The sequence below is a fragment of the Pleurodeles waltl genome, chromosome 6 (genome assembly GCF_031143425.1).
Source record: "Pleurodeles waltl isolate 20211129_DDA chromosome 6, aPleWal1.hap1.20221129, whole genome shotgun sequence".
NCBI lineage: Eukaryota > Metazoa > Chordata > Amphibia > Caudata > Salamandridae > Pleurodeles > Pleurodeles waltl.
Window position 1 is genome coordinate 1712555432 of NC_090445.1, and position 21750 is coordinate 1712577181.

At 51.7% G+C, this 21750-nt stretch overlaps 1 protein-coding gene across 3 annotated transcripts in view; it reads left to right on the forward strand.

Moving 5' to 3' along the window:
• The window catches only part of LOC138301431 (saoe class I histocompatibility antigen, A alpha chain-like), a 290409-nt gene that overhangs the window by 142945 nt on the left and 125714 nt on the right, over positions 1-21750 (forward strand). For all 3 annotated transcript variants that reach the window (XR_011205105.1, XM_069241923.1, XM_069241922.1), the window contains exons 5-7: positions 2494-2607; positions 8620-8649; positions 21253-21298. Coding sequence is in view for 2 of the 3 variants with exons in the window: in XM_069241923.1 (XP_069098024.1) it covers positions 2494-2607; positions 8620-8649; positions 21253-21296 (188 nt within the window). In the remaining variant the exon portion in view is untranslated. The remainder of the gene's footprint in view (positions 1-2493; positions 2608-8619; positions 8650-21252; positions 21299-21750) is intronic.

The following is a 21750-nucleotide window of genomic DNA, read 5'->3' on the forward strand; positions in this document are numbered from 1 at the left end:
ACCAGGTGGCCTCGTCCAGCCCGGTTCTGCCCCAAGTGCCCAGGGACACAGGGAGCGTGGCGCAGGGCTGGCTGCCACACATCACCAGGTGGCCTCGTCCAGCCCGGTTCTGCCCCAGGTGCCCAGGGACACGGGGAGCGCGGCGCAGGGCCGGCTGCCCAACATCACCAGGTGGCCTCCTCCGGCCCTGGTTCTGCCCCAAGTGCCCACGGACACCGGGAGCGCGGCGCAGGGCCGGCTGCCCAACATCACCAGGTGGCCTCGTCCAGCCCGGTTCTGCCTCAAGTGCCCAGGGACACAGGGAGCGCAGCGCAGGGCCGGCTGCCCAACATCACCAGGTGGCCTCGTCCAGCCCGGTTCTGCCCTAGGTGCCCACGGACACCGGGAGCGCGGTGCAGTGCCGGCTGCCACACATCACCAGGTGGCCTCGTCCAGCCCGGTTCTGCCCTAGGTGCCCACGGACACCGGGAGCGCGGCGCAGGGCCGGCTGCCACACATCACCAGGTGGCCTCGTCCAGCCCGGTTCTGCCCTAGGTGCCCACGGACACCGGGAGCGCGGCGCAGGGCCGGCTGCCTCACATCACCAGGTTGCCTCGTCCAGCCCGGTTCGCTCTCTCACGGCGCTCTCAGTGCAGGCGCCCAAGTCCAGGGCCCACACCACCTCGAGACCACATCTCGAATCCATCAGGCCGCATGGGGGCGGAGGGGCTCTCACAAAATGCTCACAGCGGCAGCCGCCCAGCCAGACTTGTTCCTTTTTTGGGACAGGGTCCATCTGCCCATCCACCTCCACGAAGGCGGACGCTCAACGCTCAGGTCCTGGGCCAATGGGGGATGGGCAGATAGCCCCACAGATGCCTCTGATGGGGCCCAGGATACAAGCAGGATCAGCCCGATGAATCACGGAGCTCAGGCAGAGATCTTTGGCTTGGCCACCATCTTGGCCACTTCCCTGCAACCATGGCTTTCTTACAGAACATCCCACTAGGCTATACTCGTAAAGAGGCCACGTATCAACAACACACACTTTCACCAAGTGTTACTGTGGTCATCTAAGCCTGCCACCAGGCTTTGATGGGCCAGACAGTTTAACAACGTTGTTCCAGAAATCAGCTAACCAGACCACAACTTTTCAAGAGCTCTTTCTAGTCTGTGCAGAGCATGTGTATCACCATCCACAGGCTCTTCAAACAAAAAAGGTTACCTCCCCTGTAAGTATCGGTTCGTGCAAAGTACACTGTGGTACAGTATGACAGCAGTGCCCGAGGAAGGCTATGAAGCACTGAGTATACCGTGGCCTGCGGTATTACAGCAGTGCCCGAGGAAGGCTATGAAGCACTGAGTATACTGTGGCCTGCGGTATTACAGCAGTGCCCGAGGAAGGCTATGAAGCACTGAGTATACCGTGGCCTGCGGTATTACAGCAGTGCCCGAGGAAGGCTATGAAGCACTGAGTATACTGTGGCCTGTGGCATGACAGCAGTGCCCCGAGGAAGGCTATGAAGCACTGAGTATACCGTGGCCTGCGGTATTACAGCAGTGCCCGAGGAAGGCTATGAAGCACTGAGTATACTGTGGCCTGTGGCATGACAGCAGTGCCCGAGGAGGGTTATGAAGCACTGAGTATACTGTGGCCTGCGGTATGACAGCAGTGCCCTGAGGAAGGCAATGAAGCACTGAGTATACTGTGGCCTGCGGTATGACAGCAGTGCCCGAGGAGGGCTATGAAGCACTGAGTATACCATGGCCTGCGGTATTACAGCAGTGCCCGAGGAGGGCAATGAAGCACTGAGTATACCGTGGCCTGCGGTATGATAGCAGTGCCCTGAGGAAGGCAATGAAGCACTGAGTATACTGTGGCCTGCGGTATGACAGCAGTGCCCCGAGGAAGGCTATGAAGCACTGAGTATACCATGGCCTGCGGTATGCCACAGTGCACAGAGGAAGGCTATGAAGCACTGAGTATACCGTGGCCTGCAGCATGACAGCAGTGCCCTGAGGAAGGCTATGAAGCACTGAGTATACCATGCCTGCGGTATGACATCAGTGCACAGAATAAGGCTCTGAAGCACTGAGTATATTGTGGCCTGCGGTGTGACAGCAGTGCACAGAGGAAGGCTACAAAGCAGTGAGTATACCGTGGGCTAAGGTGTGACAGGAGTGCAGTGTGGAGGGTTTTGCAGCATGGGTGTTTTCTAGATTCCCATACTATGCACATATGCCGCCATCTAGTGGTTGGAGTCGGTGCTACTTGTTTTGTTCTCACATGTTTTTGTGGTGTGACAGTCGTGCAGTGTGGAGGGTTACAGAGCATCGAGCATCCCTGGGGCTGTAGTAGGATCAGACCTCCGTTCCCAGGCCAGGCTGTAGCTCTCTCTGGCCCTTTAGTCTGAGATCTTCATACCTGGCAGTTCTCAGTGGTACTGTATCATTAATCATATCTTTGAACTGATTTCTGCTGTAACTCTGTGCCTGTCTGTCTCTGTCCCACAGAAGAGAAATCTCCTCCAATGGGGGTCATTATTGGAGGCGTCATTGGAGCCCTCGTGGGTGCTGGGATGCTCGCTGCTGTCGTTTGGGTTGTCTACTCGAAGAAGAAAAAGTCAGGTAAGGGGATTCAGTTTGATATTCCTAGTGGGAGGTACCAATACTTGCTGATTCATGTGCAGGGGTACAGGTGAATACCATCTGTCACGTGCAGCAGGGGTGGGGACGCATGCATGTTCAGAGATCTGCGTCCTTTGCATGGAGGATTTTTGAAAGGCAAGCCCATGAACGAGTGATAGTGACGGCTGTGCGATGAGCGTGTTTACAGCCCACAGATAGATTACAACACATCGGAGCGCTTGTGTGCTCAACCTAAAAAGAATAGAGGGAAAAAGGAATGTGACAGAAAGGAATGAAACCTGAAAGAAAAGATGGAAGAAAGGTGTAAGGAAGGATGGAACAGTGGATGGAAGAGTGAAAGGATTCACTGATGAACGTGTGAATAGATGGAAGTATGGAAGAATGCACAAATGAAGAAGAGTGAATGGATGGAGGGTTAAAGGGCAGATGGGTGGATGGATGGGGCACTGGATGGGTATATGTAAAGGTGAAGGTATGGACAAATGAATGAATAGATGGAAGGACAAATGGATGGGTAGATGGAAGGAAAGTATAAGGAACTCTATCATTTGCTTGCTTCACACTCTTGTTCTGATTACAAGTGTGTTAGGTGGGTAGTATTTTAATTTTCTGGCTGCTCCCTTGCCTCAGAAGCTAGTTTTTGCGGCAGATATGGTCAACCTACATAATTGTTTACAAAACTCCTACTCACTACACCACACCTACCCTAACCTGCTGTGCAGAAAACAGTGGAGCCGGGTCTCAACCCATTCTTCTTTGAAAGAAAACAACTTGCAACAGTCTGAACCCAACACTAGATGGCAGGAGAATGCTATGAACAGATGCTTACAGTGTAAGTAACATAATTATTTTAGTCCTTCTTTGCTGAACTTTACTGCCACTTTGGCGAGCCCGTGATCCCTTTTGCTGATCTCAATATTCAGACGTTGCTCCAACGCACTCTCAGCCTTCACGTTTTACTGCCGGCCCGCAGGTACTCAGTTATGCCAGCTTTCACTTTCCACTGTCTCCCATGAGTCTGTTCCCTCCTTGGCCAGCCCTCTCAGACTACTCAACCCATTTGTTACCCACTGATGATCACAGAACCCCTATGATGGCTCTCAAAGTCTCACTGTTGTCTTCACAATACCTTGTTTGGCTTTGTGATGTTTTTCTATTGAGCCATCTATCAGCCCTCATACCACTTCTGCATGATCTCCGCTGATCTCAATATCCTTCCAACCCATTCTCCAACTGTGAAACCTCACCGTCCATCTTCCTCTCAGCCCAGAGTTTCACAGGCAGCTCTACCGACCTTGCCACTCAGAAGTGTTTGGAAGGCCAGCTAAGATCTATCGTACACTCTCTTCAACACACTCTCAGTCTGCAATCACTCACCTGGTGCCGATGAAACCACTGATGGCCTTGGTTCTCAGGGCTAACACCCCTGGTAATCAGGGCCCTTTCTTACTCAGTGTCTGTCAGTAGGCCATCTGATCCAATCTATCAGCAGCCTCCTTAAGCCCCTACTCTTGCTCGTCAGAGTCTTATGACGATGAGCTTCCCTTTGCTGATTGCCATAACCCTCTGACCTTCAGTTTTGCTGTTTCAGCCTTCAGAGTTTCTCAGACTCCTTCTGCCATCCTTCACACATCACAGTCCTTTTCATCTAGCCACCTTTAGACTCTTCTGCAAAGATTGAGTTCCTCAGACCGCTGTGCCAGCATCAGACAACATCTGCAATCTCACACACAGCGTAGCAGTCCTGGATTTTTACTCACTTTGCATGCTCTGATATGCCAGTCAATATTTACCATCAGTTCTATAAGTGGGCTAAAAAGGTGGAGGTTCTAGGGTTAACAGTATAAGAATCATGAATAAGAACCGTTTACAAGAGCAGTATCCTAATACATGTGGCCTAGAATCACACAGGTCTCTTCTTTTTTCTTCCATTTTTGCTCCTTCTATGCCTTTTGTTCTTGGTCCTCCTTCTGGTCCTGTTTCAAGTCCTCCTTTTTGGATTGTTTTGGTCCTCCTGGCCCTTCTCCATCTGGTCAGACCCGGTTTTTCCAAGTCTTGTTTCTTTTTCCCCTTCTGTTTCTCTGCTAACTTGTTGTGTTAGTCCTAATCCTCCTTGTTCTGGTCATCCTGTTTCTAGTCACCCGGCTTGGCCATCCTAGCTCCTCTCTTCCTGGTCCCCCTTTTCCTGGTCCCCCTTGTCTTGGTCCTCCTTTTCCTCCTCTCCCATGTCCTCTTGGGCCTCTGAGTCTTTGATTTTCTAGTCCACTTAGTTGTGGCCCTAATGGTCCTCCTTACCCTGGTCACCTTCGCTCTTCTCATTCTGGATGTGGATTCCTGGGCATCTGCTCCTGATGATTCAGGCCCTGTTCTACTCTTCCTCCTGTTTCTGGTTTGTCTATCCGCCTATCTCTGGTCTTCCTAATCTTGGTCCTCACAGTCCTAGTTTTGTGCCCATTGCACTTGACCCTCTTGCCCCTGGTCCCCCTTGTTTGGGTTACTGTATACCTAGTCCTCTTGGTCCTGGCCCTTCTGGCAACCTGGCGCTTCCTATCTCCCTTCTCATACCCCTTTCCTGTTAATTCCTAGACCTCTTGGCCTAGTCCTTCTGGTAGTCTTCATCCTGCTCATCCAATTTTGGGTACCCCAGTTTCTGGTCCCACTGGTCGCTTTGGTCCACCTGGCCTTTTGTCTTCTAGTCCTCCAAGGCCTTACCCACCTCATTCTTGTCCTGGTTTGATTCGTCCTGGTCCTTCTGCCCATGTGGCTTATCCCTATGGTCCTTCTGCCACCCACTGGTTCTGATCCTTTTGGTACTGGTTTGTTTGGGTCCTTCTGAGCCTGGTGATTCTGGTCCTGGTCCTCCTGGCCATCGAGTCCTGCTTTGGCTCTCTTGGTCCACCTGATCCAGCTCAGTCTGGCCTTGCTACTCCCAGGTCCTGGTCTTTCATCTGCACTTAGTACTTTGAGCCCTAGTCCTGAGGTCCTGATGGCTGACACTACTAGGACTCTTCTTGGTCCTGATCACTCTAGTTCTCCTTGCTCTGGTCCTTGTCCTCCTGGTGACTTTGGTACTGGGCTGCATTGTCCTTCTTCCTTATTCTGGTCACCTGGTCCTACTGACCATAGTGCTAATGCTCCTGATGTTCCTTATCTTCCTAGATCAGTCCTGATTCTACTCTCCTGTGCCCCCATGCTCATCGTTCTTTTGGTTCCACACCAACTGGCCATGGTCGTCCTTGTTCTGGTCCTCCTTGCCCTGGACATCTTGTTCCACACATTCCTGCCCATCGTATCCTAGCTCTCCAGCCTGGTCCTCTTGGCTGAGCTCATCTTGGTCCTAATCTCCTTTGTCCAGATCCTTTTTTCGTCCTCACCCTGGTCCTCCTGACCCTCTTGGCCAATATTTTCCTGGTCCTCTGGGGCTGGTCTCCAGGTCCCCTGTTTCCTGGTCCTCTAAGACCATTTCTGTCTATGTATAGTTGCCTAGGCAGTGGCGTAGCGTGGGTTGTCAGCACCCGGGGCAAGGCAAGTAATTTGCGCCCCCTAACCCGTGGATTTTAGCACTCGAGTCTCTTCCAAGATGTTGCGCCCGGTGCGGCCGGCCCCCCCTGCACCCCCCACTCTACGCCACTGTGCCTAGGGCCCTGATCTTACACCCCTAGGTCCTTCTGGCCTTGTTATTCCTATAGTTGGTTTTCATAATCCTTGTCCTTCCGGTGATTCTGTGACCGCTAGTCGGGATCCTTTTGGTCCTGTTCCTTAGTTTGGGTGCTAATCTGGTCCTCTTAGTCATTTTAGTTTCCTTGGTCCTAGTTGTCCTGGTCTTCTTGTGCTTTTTATCATAAACCTTGTCTTCTGGCCATCCTGCCCCTTCCTGGTTTCCCTAGTCTTGCCCCCACGTGGCCTGATCCTTTCTGTCCTCTTGGCCCTGGTCATTTGTCCTGGTTCTCTCCACCTTGGGATTCCATAGTTGTGATATCAGCAAACATTGTCTGAACTCAGAGTTGAGCAAGAGATGGTCACTTTGCACGTTCAGCGCTTCAGGATTTCCTCATTTGACCGTTCCTCCAGCCCCACCACCTGAGGGTTGCTGCTCTGGAATCTGTTCAGCAGGTGGAGCATCTGCTGCTAGAAGTGTCCATCAGAAGAGGCTGCTTAGCTTCGGTTCTCCTAATCTACCTGCAGACTGGTCACCATGCACACTGACCTTCCCGTTCTAAACGAGGGCCAGAGGTCTGAAGAAACATGTCCCAGTTAGACGGCCGCCTCGCCTTGGCCACGAAGGACACAGGAACAATGGATGGAAACCGATGCAGCCGGGTGGGCGCTTTCGGGCCGCAGTAATGTCACGAGGGCGCCGCTTCCAGCGCCCATATGGAGTTACTTGCCCTCTAACAGGGCAGGGGGGAGCTATGGGAGTTCTCGGATCCAGTCTGGTGCCCGGGAACGTTCAGCTGGTGAGGGACGTGCACAGACTACACTCGGGGAAGATCGTTACCAAAGGGAAGTAACTTTCTTTTTGAGCTTCAAATGGCCGTGATTAAGAGAGTTTCTAACTGTTTGAAGCTGGAAAGAAAACCTTCTACTGCTCTGAGCTCAACAATAGATGAGAAAGAGTATCACGTGAATCTGCAACAGAACATGTCGTGGACAGTTACTGTTACGTAACTGACAATTACAGGTAAGTAACGTTTCGTCTTCAGTTTTGCTGTTTCGCGATCCTCAACACTTTTTCTTGTGTTGTGCGGACTCGCTCCATCTTTTACAAATGAACACGTGGCTCGTGGATCTTGCAAACTGCTTCCTAACAAGGCTCGAGGTCTTACAGGCACAAGCCAGGTGCAGTTTCAGAACTGGGGCGGTTTGCATTTTTCTTTTTGTGTATGTGAGCATAATTGTGCATAAACCACAAATCTTGTGCTTAGGATATCATGCATAATTTGTTTTCCTTATGCCTAGTTTTTCACTGGAGCTGTGAAACTGGCTGTTGTCCATGGCCGCATGAGCTGTGCTAGCTAAGTTCACAGCATGACTTTGGAAACTGTATGGACCATATATTGAACTTACATCTTCAGTGCCTTTCTTAGCCGGGAGCGTACCTTGCATACATGTTTCAAGGCGATGACTGGCCACCTTTAATAAGTATAAAACGCATGAAAAAATCTGCAGTTTTGGCCATCTCTGTTGAGCACCCTGGGCTTATTTTTTTAAAACTAAAAAGTAGTGAGAACTTGGTTAAAATACTTGTGAAGGAGTGTATCTGAGAAACCAGAGTTACAGGTAAGTAACCCAGGGCCATGTGTATGAACACATTTTCCCATAGACACAGAATGGTTAAAACCCTTTGATACATCTGGCCCTTAATTCTTACCCCGCATTAGGTCTTCCATAGACAAAGACACGGTGACCTTCTTACCCCAGTCCAGGGGACTCCCAGGAGACTGTGCAGAGTGAGGCATTCAGTGTCTGTAGAGCTTGGCAGCCTGGGGCCACAGGGGCCCAGACACCCCATGTATCCATAGAAGGAACACTAAGCAGAGGGTCCACAGAGTGATCTACACCCGCACCTGTCCAAAACATGCTCTACTGAGGGGCCTTCTACTTCTCCAGGAGACATGCATGAACCTGCACCCCATATTATTTGGACAAAACCCTATAAACTGGGGTATGATGTTACCATGTGACCGGGAGGAGGGGTCGTGCACATGAACCACTTTCCTGGTGTGTGCCTTGTCACAAGATGTGTGAGATCCTTACACCGGAGGCAGTAGGTGAACCTCGGAGAGCGCTGCTTGTGGAGATGTTGGGGGTCACTGGAAAGGTGAATGGATCAGGCATGTGTTTATGAGATTGTAACATGCAGCAGGCTGCAATTCCCTCACCTCTCTCAGCTGCAACCTTCTAACACAAAGATGTGTGATGACCTGGTGTGGGAATGGGCCGAGTGACCTCTGTGACTCTAAGACTCACCAATTGTGTTTTATGTTTCAGGAAAACCTATCTGTGCTAAGGCAAGCCAAGGTGAGTGAATCCTACTTGTTTGTGTCCAGTTTCATTAGTGATCTGAGAGTGGTAACAAAACGCATGTAATGTACTCATAATCGGGAAATAACAAAATAAAGGGAACATTGGTGAAGATACAAGAGCATGTGACGTGAAACCAGGAAGTCTTTCTGTTTCAGAGACTGTCTGTAAAACGTCCCTGGGGCGGAGAGGCGGGGGGTTACAAGTTAAAATGTGCTTTAATAAATGTTCCTTGTCCTACTAGTACCAGAACTAGTTAGTGAGGCTTACATAACCTGTGCTCAGGTTGTGCCACTGACCTTCGGAGCCTGGGTCCTCGGCTGTAAACCAGACTGGTGCATGGCCACGCCTTGTGTCATACATACATGTGCACATCGTATGAACCATGCACACCCTCAGCAATGTCCTCCTTCCACCCATCACTGTGGATCAGAACCCGCTTCCCTGGCACTGACCACTTCCTTCTCTGAGGCCTCTGCATCACTTCCGTTAGAAATGTTTGTGATTCATCTACTCCACCCATGTATCGAGAACCTGATGCCCAACAATGGATTCCTGGTGTGCCACTGGGTGCTTAGAGCCACTGACCCACATGCTGCCTGTGCCCCCTGCTTGTAGAGCACTCACTGGCTGCTCGTAGCCACTGACCTACATGCTGCCTGTGCGCCCTGCTTGTAGAGCACCCACTGGCTGCTTGTAGCCACTCACCCACATGCCACCTGTGCCCCCTGCTTGTAGAACACTCACTGGCTGCTTGGAGCCACTGACCTACATGCTGCCTGTGCTCCCTGCTTGTGGAACACTCACTGGCTGCTTGTACCCGCTGACCCACATGCTGCCTGTGCTCCCTGCTTGTAGAACACTCACTGGCTGCTTGTACCAACTGACCCACATGCTGCCTGTGCCCCCTGCGTGTAGAGCACTCACTGGCTGCTTGTAACCTCTGACCCACATGCTGCCTGTGCTCCCTGCTTGTAGAACACTCACTAGCTGCTTGTAGCCACTGACCCATATGCTGCCTGTGCCCCCTGCGTGTAGAGCACTCACTGGCTGCTTGTACCCACTGACCCACATGCTGCCTGTGCCTCCTGCTTGTAGAACACTCACTAGCTGCTTGTAGCCACTGACCCATATGCTGCCTGTGCCCCCTGCGTGTAGAGCACTCACTGGCTGCTTGTAACCTCTGACCCACATGCTGCCGGTGCCCGCTGCTTGTAGAACACTCACTAGCTGCTTGTAGCCACTGACCCACATGCTGCCTGTGTCCCCTGCATGTAGAGCACTCACTAGCTGCTTGTAGCCACTGACCCACATGCTGCCTGTGCCCCCTGCTTGTAGAACATTCACTGCCTGCTTGTAGCCTCTGCCTCTGACCCACATGCTGCCTGTGCCTCCTGCTTATAGAACACTCACTGGCAGCTTGTAGCTGCTGACCCACATGCTGCCTGTGCCCCCTGCTTGTAGAGCACTCACTGGCTGCTTGTAGCCACTGACCCACATGCTGCCTGTGCCCCCTGCTTGTAGAGCACTCACTGGCTGCTTGTACCCACTGACCCACAGGCTGCCTGTGCTCCCTGCTTGTAGAACACTCACTGGCTGCTTGTAGCTGCTGACCCACATGCTGCCTGTGCCCCCGGCTTGTAGAGCACTCACTGGCTGCTTGTAGCCGCTGACCCACATGCTGCCTGTGCCCCCTGCTTGTAGAGCACTCACTGGCTGCTTGTACCCACTGACCCACAGGCTGCCTGTGCTCCCTGTTTGTAGAACACTCACTGGCTGCTTGTACCCGCTGACCCACATGCTGCCTGTGCCCCCTGCTTGTAGAGTACTCACTGGCTGCTTGTAACCTCTGACCCACATGCTGCTGGTGCCCCCTGCTTGTAGAACACTCACTGGCTGCTTGTAGCCACTGACCCACATGCTGCCTGTGCCCCCTGCTTGTAGAACATTCACTGCCTGCTTGTAGCCTCTGACCCACATGCTGCCAGTGCCCTCTGCTTGTAGAACACTCCCTAGCTGCTTGCAGCCACTGACCCACATGCTGCCTGTGCCCCCTGCATGTAGAGCACTCACTGGCTGCTTGCAGCCACTGACCAACATGCTGCCTGTGCCTCCTGCTTGTAGAGTACTCACTGGCTGCTTGTAGCCACTGACCCACATGCTGCCTGTGCCTCCTGCTTGTAGAGCACTCACTGGATGCTTGGAACCGCTGACCCACATGCCGCCTGTGCCCTCTGCTTGTAGAACACTGACTGGCTGCTTGTAGCTGCTGACCCACATGCCACCTGTGCCCCCTGCTTGTAGAGCACCCACTGGGCGCCTGTAGTCACTGACCTACATGCCGCATGCCCCTGTTCAATAGAGGAGAGTTGTTTTTCATTTTGTTGGAAACTGGGAGATCATTAAGGTAGAGCATTTTGGGTCCTCCCATCTTCCCTTTCTTCAGACTGCTCCTCACATTGTCCTGATTTGACCGACAATGCTCAAATCCTCCTCCTGGAGGTTCCAGCCTTTAGCAAAGGAGTCAGAGCCCTAGTCCCCAAGAGGAGATGAATGGGATGGTATTCCTGCTACTTGATGATCCCTGGGAAATATGAGGTCCATTAGGATCTGTGTGTCCTCAACTATTTCTTTCACAAGGAGAACATTGATACGCTCTCACTCGCTCAGGTTCTGGTGGCCTTGGATTCAGCTGAGTATATGGTGTCATTGAGTGGAGTATATGGTGTCACTCAGTGGTGTATATGGTGTCACTGAGTGGAGTATATGGTGTCACTGAGTGGAGTATATGGTGTCACTCAGTGGAGTATACAGTGTCACTGAGTGGAGTATATGGTGTCGCTCAGCGGAGTATATGGTGTCACTGAGTGGAGTATATTGTGTCACTCAGCGGAGTATATGGTGTCACTCAGAGGAGTATATGGTGTCACTCAGCGGAGTATATGGTGTCACTCAGAGGAGTATATGGTGTCACTCAGCGGAGTATATGGTGTCACTCAGAGGAGTATATGGTGTCACTCAGTGGAGTAAATGGTGTCACTCAGTGGATTATATGGTATTACTCAGCGTAGTATATGATGTCACTCAGCAGAGTATATGGTGTCACTCAGTGGAGTATATGGTGTCACTGAGTGGAGTATATGGTGTCACTCAGCGGAGTATATGGTGTCATTGAGTGGAGTATATGGTGTCACTCAGCGGAGTATATGGTGTCACTGAGTGGAGTATATGGTGTGGTGTCACTGAGTGGAGTGCATGGTGTCACTCAGTGGAGTACATGGTGTCACTCAGTGGAGTATATGGTGTCACTCAGCGGAGTACATGGTGTCACTCAGTGGAGTATATGGTGTCACTCAGCGGAGTACATGGTGTCACTCAGCGGAGTATATGATATCACTCAGCGGAGTATATGGTGACATTGAGTGGAGTATATGGTGTCACTCATCGGAGTATATGGTGTCACTCATCGGAGTATATGGTGTCACTGAGTGGAGTATATGGTGTCACTCAGCGGAGTATATGGTGTCACTCAGCGGAGTATATGGTGTCACCGAGTGGAGTATATGGTGTCACTCGGAGTATATGGTGTCACTGCGTATGTAGGAGCTGTGCTTTTACAGTCCTGCTGCTCCCCACCAGCTGTCCTTCTCTTTATCCATACATAGGCCCCATAAGTCTCTATGAAGGCCATGTTAGTGGTCATGGTTCATGTGCCTACTTATGGGGTACATGTGTTCCCATACCTCTATGACTGTCTGTTCAAGACGGGCTCATAACACCTGGTGCTGGACCACCACGGGGGCATGATCTGCGTACAACATGGGGTCTATCTCCATCTACCCCAAGTCCCATTTCCAACCCATTCACCGCCTGCTCTTTATTGTAGTACCTTTGGACACTCACTCTAAAGTAATTTTCTCCTGTGCAGCGAGTGCAGAACAATCATGGATGTAATCATATTGTTGTCGGTGGGGACCCTTCTTCTAGGTCTGACAGTCCTGTGACTGGTCCGGCTCCTGGTCTCTTTCTGTTTGGCCCACATGTGCAGTGGCAAAGGCAGGTGCTTCAATGGAGCCTCTTCTTATTCTGGATCCAAAGCTAGGAGGGCTGGGGTGTCCCTCAGAGAAGATTTATGGAGAAGTATAGAAGACCCCGATTCTTCTGGTTGTGGGTCCAGGACTTTTGTTACTATCCGTGGAAGGGCAAGCACTTGATAAAGGCGGAGAGAGTCTACTGACCACGGGTAAATGATACCGACAAAAGGACTTCTTCAGGCAGGAGTCTGTCATAAAATAAACTTCCGGTCCAATGCCACTGATCATCCTGAAATAGTAAGGAATTCTGACACACCTGTGGGTTATTAGGCCAGTTGTCAAACGTTTGTAGTGTCACAGATAGTACCTGGCCCCAACTCCATTTTTGCTAGATTTGGTCCAGATTGTCAAGAGGAGAGAGTCCCTGATCAGCTCATAAGGGGATGTTTGGCTTTACCTTCCTTGTTTATCACTCACAATGTATGCATTCCTGAAGGTTGTACCTTGTGAAGGATATTGTGTGTCCCTGAGGACCTTCTGAGCTGCAGATGGCAGGTACTGTGTGTGACCTCTAACAGGGTCTACAACCACCATTCTATCTTCAAGAGAAGGGAATACCATTAAATTGGTGCTTCTCACACTTCTACGTAAATCTGCAGATCTCACAACTTAACCAGGCCTCAAGCTTGAAGCAGTTGTTCCCTTGAGTTCTCTCTGATTGTGCACTGGCTCTATAGCCCTCCATGGGCTGTAGGTGTGCCTGGCGTATATTCTACTGGGTAAAAATCTTTAAACTGGAACATGGGGTTACTCTGTGGCATAAATGAAAGCAGTGGGGGCCTGGCCAAGATGGCGGCATGAGCGGACCCGTTGGTCCGATCTCCGCTGCTTGGGCCCTTAGTTTGCTTTGTGGATGCAGGGCTGGCTGGCCGTTGGTGCCCCTGGGACCGGAGGGGGCATCGGGGGCTCCTTGTGAGCCCAAAGAGCGAGAGGCCGGTGCGGCCGAGAGCGCAGATCCGGGAGCTCCGGGTCGGCGCTTGAGGCTGGAGGGCGCGGAGGGCCGTGGTCTCGTCCGCGTTGTGAGCCCGGGCCTGACAGACTGCTGGCTGGACGCCGGGGGGGCGGCGGCACCCTTGGAGGGAGCTGTGCCCCTGCGGAGACGTGCGGCCCGCGTTGGAGGCCCGGTGGAGGCATGGAGCCGGGGCCCTGGTGACGCCCGGGCATCCCTGCTGGGCCCTTCCGGGGGGAACCCCAAAGAGGAGAGAGAGCGGATCAGAGGGCTTGGCGGTCGATTGGAGCTGGTGCTTGGGTCCCTGAGAGGCGCAGTGCACCAGTGCCGCAGTCCAGCGTTGCGGGCGGCACGCGAGGGCCTTACCAAAAGCAGAGGTGAGCGGTGCTGCAAGGAGGCCCATGGACTGTCCTGCGACGGAAGGCTGGTGGCCTCGGTGAGGGTCTGAGGCCCGGAAGACGTGGCCTACAGTGACACTGCGAAGAGACCAGACTGAGATATTTGAGCACCTGCCATTAGTGGGCAGAGGGGAATGGCCTCCAAGCCTAAGCGGGACCGGACGGTGCGAGATATGGTGACCGGGGGGCGCCAGGTGCCAGGAGGGGCTCCGGAGGAGCCGCCGACCACGAGGACTCCGGAGACAAGGAGGGAGGTGACAGAGGACGAGGCAGCTCCAGTTACTAAGGGCTTTCTTACCTTCTTGTTCGAATCACTCAGGAGCGACCTCAGGGAACTCCGCAAAGACATATCTCATGAGGTGAAGGAGTTGAGAGTTGAGCTTTCATCCTTGGATGAGCGGATGGCGCAGGTCGAGGATGGTGAAATTGCCCGTGGCAAGGAGGTGGCGGACCTGCAACAGGAGATTGTACACCTGCGGGAGAAGCAGGATCTCCTACAGATGATGGTGGAGGACCTGGAGAATCGTGTGCGCAGACATAACATCCGCATAAGAGGAGTGCTGTGCGGGGCTGAGAAGGAGGACAATGGAGGCTTTGTGGTGGCGTTGTTTCGCTCGGTCCTGGAACTTGAAGAGCACCGAAAGATCACCCTCGACAGGGTCCACCGCGTGGGCCGCCCTGGAGGAGTTGGGGATCGCCCGCCAGACATACTGGCATGTGTCCACAATTTTGGGCTGCAAGAAAGCATACTGCAAAAGGCGCGCAATCTCCCACAGGTCCATTTTAGAGGACATCAGCTTCAACTATACCAGGACCTTTCGGTTCGGACTTTGCAAAGGCGGCGTGAGTTTAAACCCATCACAGAGCACCTGCGTGAGCGGGCGGTGTCCTACTCGTGGGGCCACCCGTTCCGCCTTGTTTTTCGCTGGGAGGATCAGCTTCGCCAGGTGAAATCAATATCGGAGGCTAACCGGATCCTGGGCTTGGAGGAAGATGCCCCGGTTTCGGGTTCGAAGCTGGGACCGATCGGTGGGGACCGCCCGCGCTGACGGAGGAAGAAAAGAAGAAAGAAACAGCAACGCCCAACTGCGTTGGAGCAGATCTCGTTGCGCCAGTCGGCAGTGTGGCAGCTGGGACAAGTGCCTAAATGAAGAGTGGTGAGGGCCCGCTGGTCGGCTGGAGGCCGCTTGCCACGGTCCTGTGACTGAAGGAAGAGGGTCTGGGCGGCAGAGCCGGTGGACTTGGTGGATGAATATGTGTGGTTCTATGGCCCAGTTGAGACTTTTACCTCTTAGGATGTGTGAGAGAGGACTTTTTTGGTATGAGCACCCGTTGTGCATTTTGGTTATATGTTTGAATGCTTCCCTTCGAGCTTGGTCACGGATAGTCTCGGAGGTTTGGCTATGTGAGTTGGAGCGGCAGAGGAGCTGCTCTGGATTCTGGCCCCTCCGTAGAACTCCTCCCCACCTGAACAACTGTTTTCCTGTGCTGTATGACGGTTAGGTGTCTTAGTTTAAAAGTCCGTGGGCTGAATAATCCGACCAAGCGATTAGCGATTCTGTCAGGTCTGGAGAAATCTGGGTGTCATATATGTTTATTGCAGGAGACACATTTATTGCATAAGGACACATTCTGCATGCGCTCAAGGTGGTTTCCTAGGCAGTTTTGGTCCTCAGCAACTACAAAGCATGCAGGGGTGGCGATACTGCTTTCCAGGACCTTCTCTGGGGAGATAGTGGGGAGGATACATGAAGTGCAAGGCAGATTCCTGGCCATTAGAATAAGACTTAGGGCTTTCTTTCTCACTATCGCTTCTCTTTATGCTCTGAATGTCCAACAGGAGGCCTTCCTGAGACAGGCGATCTCCCCAACACTTAGCTCACCAGATAGTGCTATTTTGGTAGGAGGAGATTTTAACTTGGTGATGGATAACAAGCTTGACTGCTCAGGCCAATGCTTTAGACAAGCAGGGGCCTTATCGGAGGCTTGGCGTCAGTGGCTGGTAGATTGTGGGTTGGAGGATGTGTGGAGAAAGTTGCATCCTACACTCCGAGATTACTCCTTTTACTCGGCGGCAACCAGGACTTACGCTCGGCTTGATCTTTTCCTGGCCTCGCAGGAATTTGCCTCCATTGAACCCAGAGCCTTGGCCTATCATGCCCCAATTACCGTGGAGGTTACTGTGGGGGTGGGCCGGGTGGGTACTCCGAGCTGGCGCTTTAGGGATTCCCTGCTCCAGAGTAAGACAACGGTAGAGTCACTTCGACGTGCAATCGCGGACTACTTTCGCTTTAATGATGATGGTAACACTTCAATGGAGACAGTATGGGAGACTATGCAGGCAGTAGTGCGGGGCGAGGAGATGGCACTGTCCGTGAGAGATAATAAGGCAAGGAGGGAGATAAGGGAGGAGCTGGAGCATAGGGTGGCTGTACTGGAGTGTTCCCACAAGTCTACTGGCGCGCCTCGAATCTGGCGGGAATTAGAGAAGCTGAGGCAACAGCTGCATAGGCTGGATTGGGATAGAGCGGAGCATGCGATAGTGAGACTTAAGCACAAATTCTATGTTGGGAGCAATAGGTGCAGGAAGCTTTTGGCACACCGGTTGCGAGCGCAGTGTGTAGCTTCCGCAATAAAACTGATCCATTCCCCTTCTGGAATGGAGGTGTGTACGAGAGATCAGATTGCAGAGGCTTTTGGGGAGTTCATACGCAGCTGATGAGGGAGATGGCGCGGCATTGGATTCATTCTTAGAGGGCACAGCAATTACGCCCCTTGGTGAGAAGGAGGCGTCTCTGTTGGACCAGCCAATAAGGTTGGAAGAGGTTATATTGGCAATTTCTCGACTAAAAGTTGGGAAGTATCCTGGCCCTGATGGGTTTACGGCCTTATTCTATAAGACTTTCTGCGTGGAACTTGCTTTGCTTCTGGTGCGGCTCTTTAAGTCTTTTCGGACATCAGGAACCCTGACACCTAGGGCCATATTTATACTTTTTGACGCAAAACTGCGCTAACGCGAGCTAACTCCATTCCGACGCGCCAGCCGAGCGTCACATTTATGGAATGACGCTAGCCGGCGCTGCTGCCTGGTTAGCATCAAAGTAAATGACACGAACCGGGCAGCGCTGGTGTTGGGAATAATGGGGGTTGTGCGTCAAAAAATGGTGCAAGTCAGGCTAGAGTCAAAATTTTGACGCAACCATTTTATGACGCACAACCACCATGGAAATGACTCCTGTCTTAGCAAAGACAGGAGTCATGCCCCACTGCCCAATGGCCATGCCCAGGGGACTTCTTTCCCCTGGGCTTGGCCATTGGGCACAGTGGCATGTAGGGGGGCCCAAGTTAGGCCCCCCTATGCCACTTAAAGAAATATGAAAAAAATACTTACCTCTACTTACCTGTACTTACCTGGGATGGGTCCCCCCATCCATGGGTGTCCTCCAGGGTGGGCGAGGGTGGCAGGGGGTGTCCCTGGGAGCATGGGAGGGCACATCTGGGCTCCTTTTGAGCCCACAGCTCCCTTAACTCCTGCCCTGACCAGGCGTTAAAAAATTAGGCAAATGCGGCTGCGCGTAATTTTTTTAAGGCCTGCCCCCTCCTCTGCGTCATTTTTGCACAGGAGTTTAAATAAGGCGCAAATGCCTTAGAGTCATTTTTAGCGTGGAAACGCCTACCCTGCATCTCATCAACGCAAGGTAGGTGTCCATGCTAAAAAATGACGCAAACTCCGAGAATTTTGACGCTAGACGGGTCTAGTGCCAAAGTATAAATATGGAGTTAGCTTTGCGTCGGATTTGCGTAAAAGAAAACGACGCAAATCCGGCGACAACAGAGTATAAATATGCCCCCTAGTATGTTGGACGCTACTATTGCAGTTACACATAAACCGGGTAAAGACCCAGAGGAGTGTGCCTCATATAGGCCGATCTCGCTCCTGAATATCGATGCCAAGTTGTTCACTGGCATTCTTGCTTGGCGCCTTAATTTCTATATGCCGGGTCTTATTGATCCAGATCAATCAGGTTTTATACCAAACCGACAATGCAGCGACAATACGAAGCGGCTCCTGCACCTGTTGGATAAAATGGATCGCTCCCGCAGGGAGGCGCTTTTCCTCTCTATCGATGCTGAAAAAGCATTTGATAGGGTTCATTGGCCCTATCTCTTTAAGGTGCTGGAGCGATTCGGACTGGGCCCCGTTTTCAGGTCCTGGATCAGTTGCGTTTATCAGTCTCCCAGAGCGGCGGTTCGAGTTAATGGTGTGCTCTCCCTGCCCTTCCCGGTTGAGCGTGGGACCAGACAGGGAGGCCCGCTTTCTCCCCTTTTATTTGGGCTATATATGGAGCCCCTTGTGCAGCGGTTGCGGGACGGTCCCTTGGTTTCAGGTGTGAAGTTTGGCGGAGACCACCACCTCATCACCCTCTACGCAGATGATGTGATCCTTACTCTGGCGGAGCCTGCGACCTCACTGCCAGCGCTTATGGAGATAATAGCGATTTTGGTCAGGCCTTGGGATTTTGGGTTAATATGCAGAAGTCTCAGGTTCTCTGTCGGTGAGACCGGATCATGAGGCAGACCTGAGAGCTAGATACCCCTTTCTCTGGTCGTCCTCGAGTCTCTCCTACTTAGGAGTTGAGCTAGCGACCTCTGCTGCTAAGACGGCGAGTTTGAATTAAACGACGTTAGTTCGTGAAGTACAGCGGGACTTGGAATCGTGGGGGAGGCATAAATTGTCTTGGCTGGGTAGAGTGGCGGCGGTGAAGATGACAATCTTGCCGTGCATCCTTTATGTGTTTCAGGTGCTTCCGCAGAATCCGCCTCCGCGAAAGATAGCCACTCTCCAATCGGCGATTCTGAAATTTATATGGGAGGGGCGGCCAGCGCAGCTATCGCAATGGGTTCTATACCGCCCTAAGAGTGGGGGAGGTTTGGCGATTCCTTGCCTTCAGCGATACTTTCAGGCGACACAGCTGCGCTTTCTTTTGGAGTGGAATCGCCCGCTCACTGGGAAACATTGGTGCTTCATGGACCAGGCAGTAGTGGGCTCGCATATATGGAAGGAGCCTTGGCTCCGACGTCGGCACAGGGCAGCCGGACTTTATTCCTCCCCAGTCACGGGGGTAACGCTACGTATATGGGATACAGTGGCCTGTCGATCGGGGTTGATGTCCTTTCCGTCCCCGATGACCCCCATAGGCGCAAACCCTGACTTTGAGCCTGGGCTTCGGCTGGAAGGTCTGAGATGCTGGTACGAGGGGGCTGCAAAAGGGTGGGAGGTCTCTTTGATGAACAAGGGGTCTTGTCTTTTAATCAGATGAGGGAAGCATATGGCTTGACGGAGGCAGATCGAATGATGTATTATCAGATACGGCACTGGACTTTGCAGCCGGTGAACAGAGCGTTAATAGATAGACCTCTTACGCCATTCGAGAAATGGCTCTTGTTAAAGAAAGATGATAAAGGAGTCATCTCAGAACTTTATCAGCTTCTGCAGGGGGAACAGCGCCCGCCTAAGCCTAGAGGACAGCTGCGATGGGAGAGGGAGTTGGAGAGGGAATTCTCGTATAAGGAATGGGACAGTATTTTCTACAGAATACATCACACAGCCTATAATGCAGCGGGGGCGGAGACGGCATACAAAGTGGCCTCCTATTGGTATTACGCTCCGGCGCGTATACACGCATGGGACCCCGTTAAGTCTGACCACTGCTGGAGGGGGTGCGGAGGCACGGGTACACTTGTACATCTGCTTTGGCACTGTCCCAAACTTCATCGTTATTGGGAGGGCATTATTGATGAGATTGACATAGCGTTCCACACTAAGATCCCCAGATTACCATCATATATCTTACTGGGGTTGCCAAATCCCCTTACCTTTCCCTTGAGGTCATTAAAAGGGAGACAGATGGCCCTGGCACTTAACGCAGCCTTACAGCTGATCCTAGCTATGTGGGGTACGGATAGGGTCCCGACGCGTAAAGCGTGGCTCCAGAAGCTTTGGGTTATCCTTGCCTTGGAGAAACTTACACTGGCCTCGCAGCAGCGGATGGGTGAATTGAGTGAATTATAGAAACCATTCCTGCAGATTCTATCTGCAGAATTTACGGAGTTGACATGCCCGGCTTATCTGAGAGTCCTGAGATTGACCTGAACCTTGACTAGAATGCTTGATTGAGAGATTTCAGAGGGCGCCGATTTGGTGGGAGGAGGGATGGAGTGGTGGAGAGACAGGCGGATGACACGCAAGCTGAGGGGGAGCATTGTTGATGTGTTTTATTTTATTTGTATGTTTGTTTGGTCTTCATATACGGGACTCGCAGTCTGGAAGACCTTTAAACGTGCTCCGCATGCTAACTGTATCGCTAAGAATAGACTAGTAGCGAGGCTCCTTTGAGCAAGAATTAGAGACACTCTAGAAAGACTCTTGTCAGTAGACTTAGGGCTCCTGCAGCGGAGATATATACCATTCATTGTACTGTGATGTGCTGTACTTACATTTCGTATTTTGTATTTGCATGTTTCAGTGTTTAAAATAATAAACAGATTCGATCCATAAATGAAAGCAGTGAGCATGCACAGTACTGCTTTTGTGGTTTACTTGTGAGCAGCAGTACTGGGTCCTACCACTAGGGGTCAGTGTTGCTGGTTCACAGCGAGCCCTTTTCAATGGGAGAACTAAGGCTGCTGGAAAGATGTAACTTGTTCCCACTCCAGCTTCATGTAAGGTGCAACATAGAGCAGGCTCCGCTGCCCTGCACCTGTCTGCCTCCCACCGCCCCAAAACCACACCTGAGCTGATCTGGAGACAGGATGAGCTGTGGGACCTCTGACCACAGACTCATCAAGTGTATTATTTTTGTCAGAGGAAATGAGTACATTGAAGTGAAACCAGGTAAGTTGTGACTTGTTTAAGTTAAACTTCCTAAGTTGTCTCAGAGCAGTGAGAAGGAGGCTTGAAATATCTTCACACTGCCCCCTCTGTGCCTCTTACTGCATTCATGGCACCTTGAGGTGTCATTATCTGACAGGCCGCAGCTTAGGTGGGCGCTTCCAGACACTTTTTATTTACAATGTCAACATTCTGTCGCATCTTATTCTTGTCAAAGAGAGATATCTGGACTGGAAGCAACAGTCTCACCCTCTCTTTTCTTTCCAGACTCATTTTCTACACACACTTCGTCCAGCGACTGCTCTGCCTGAAGGTAGGTGCCAGAAGGACTCCAAGGGGCATGTGTTACTCAATTCTAACAATAATATTCTATTTTTCCCATCTTGAGTGGTAAAATTATGACTAAAATATCTACTTGTGAAATTTGCATCTATGAATGTTTGACAGTAAAGTCTGCCATCTGTGTCCATTGGAGAGACTCCAGGCTTTTGATGAGAGCTTTGCCAGAAGGTTTTGAGTCTCTGCTGAATACATGTGAGCCTAGAGTGACCCCCACCTCCACACTCTCAAATCTTACCCCACGAACATGCGCATCTGATCATTGAAACGTTCACTCCATCCATGATCCAAGATCACATTGCATCCACACTGAAGCAGCTAGGCCACAAAGAAATTGTCTGGACAGCAGCTAGGTATTATATTATAAGGTTGTAAATCTTTTGGAGTAGAGAACCCCATTATAGCTAAAAGAACGTACACCCCAAG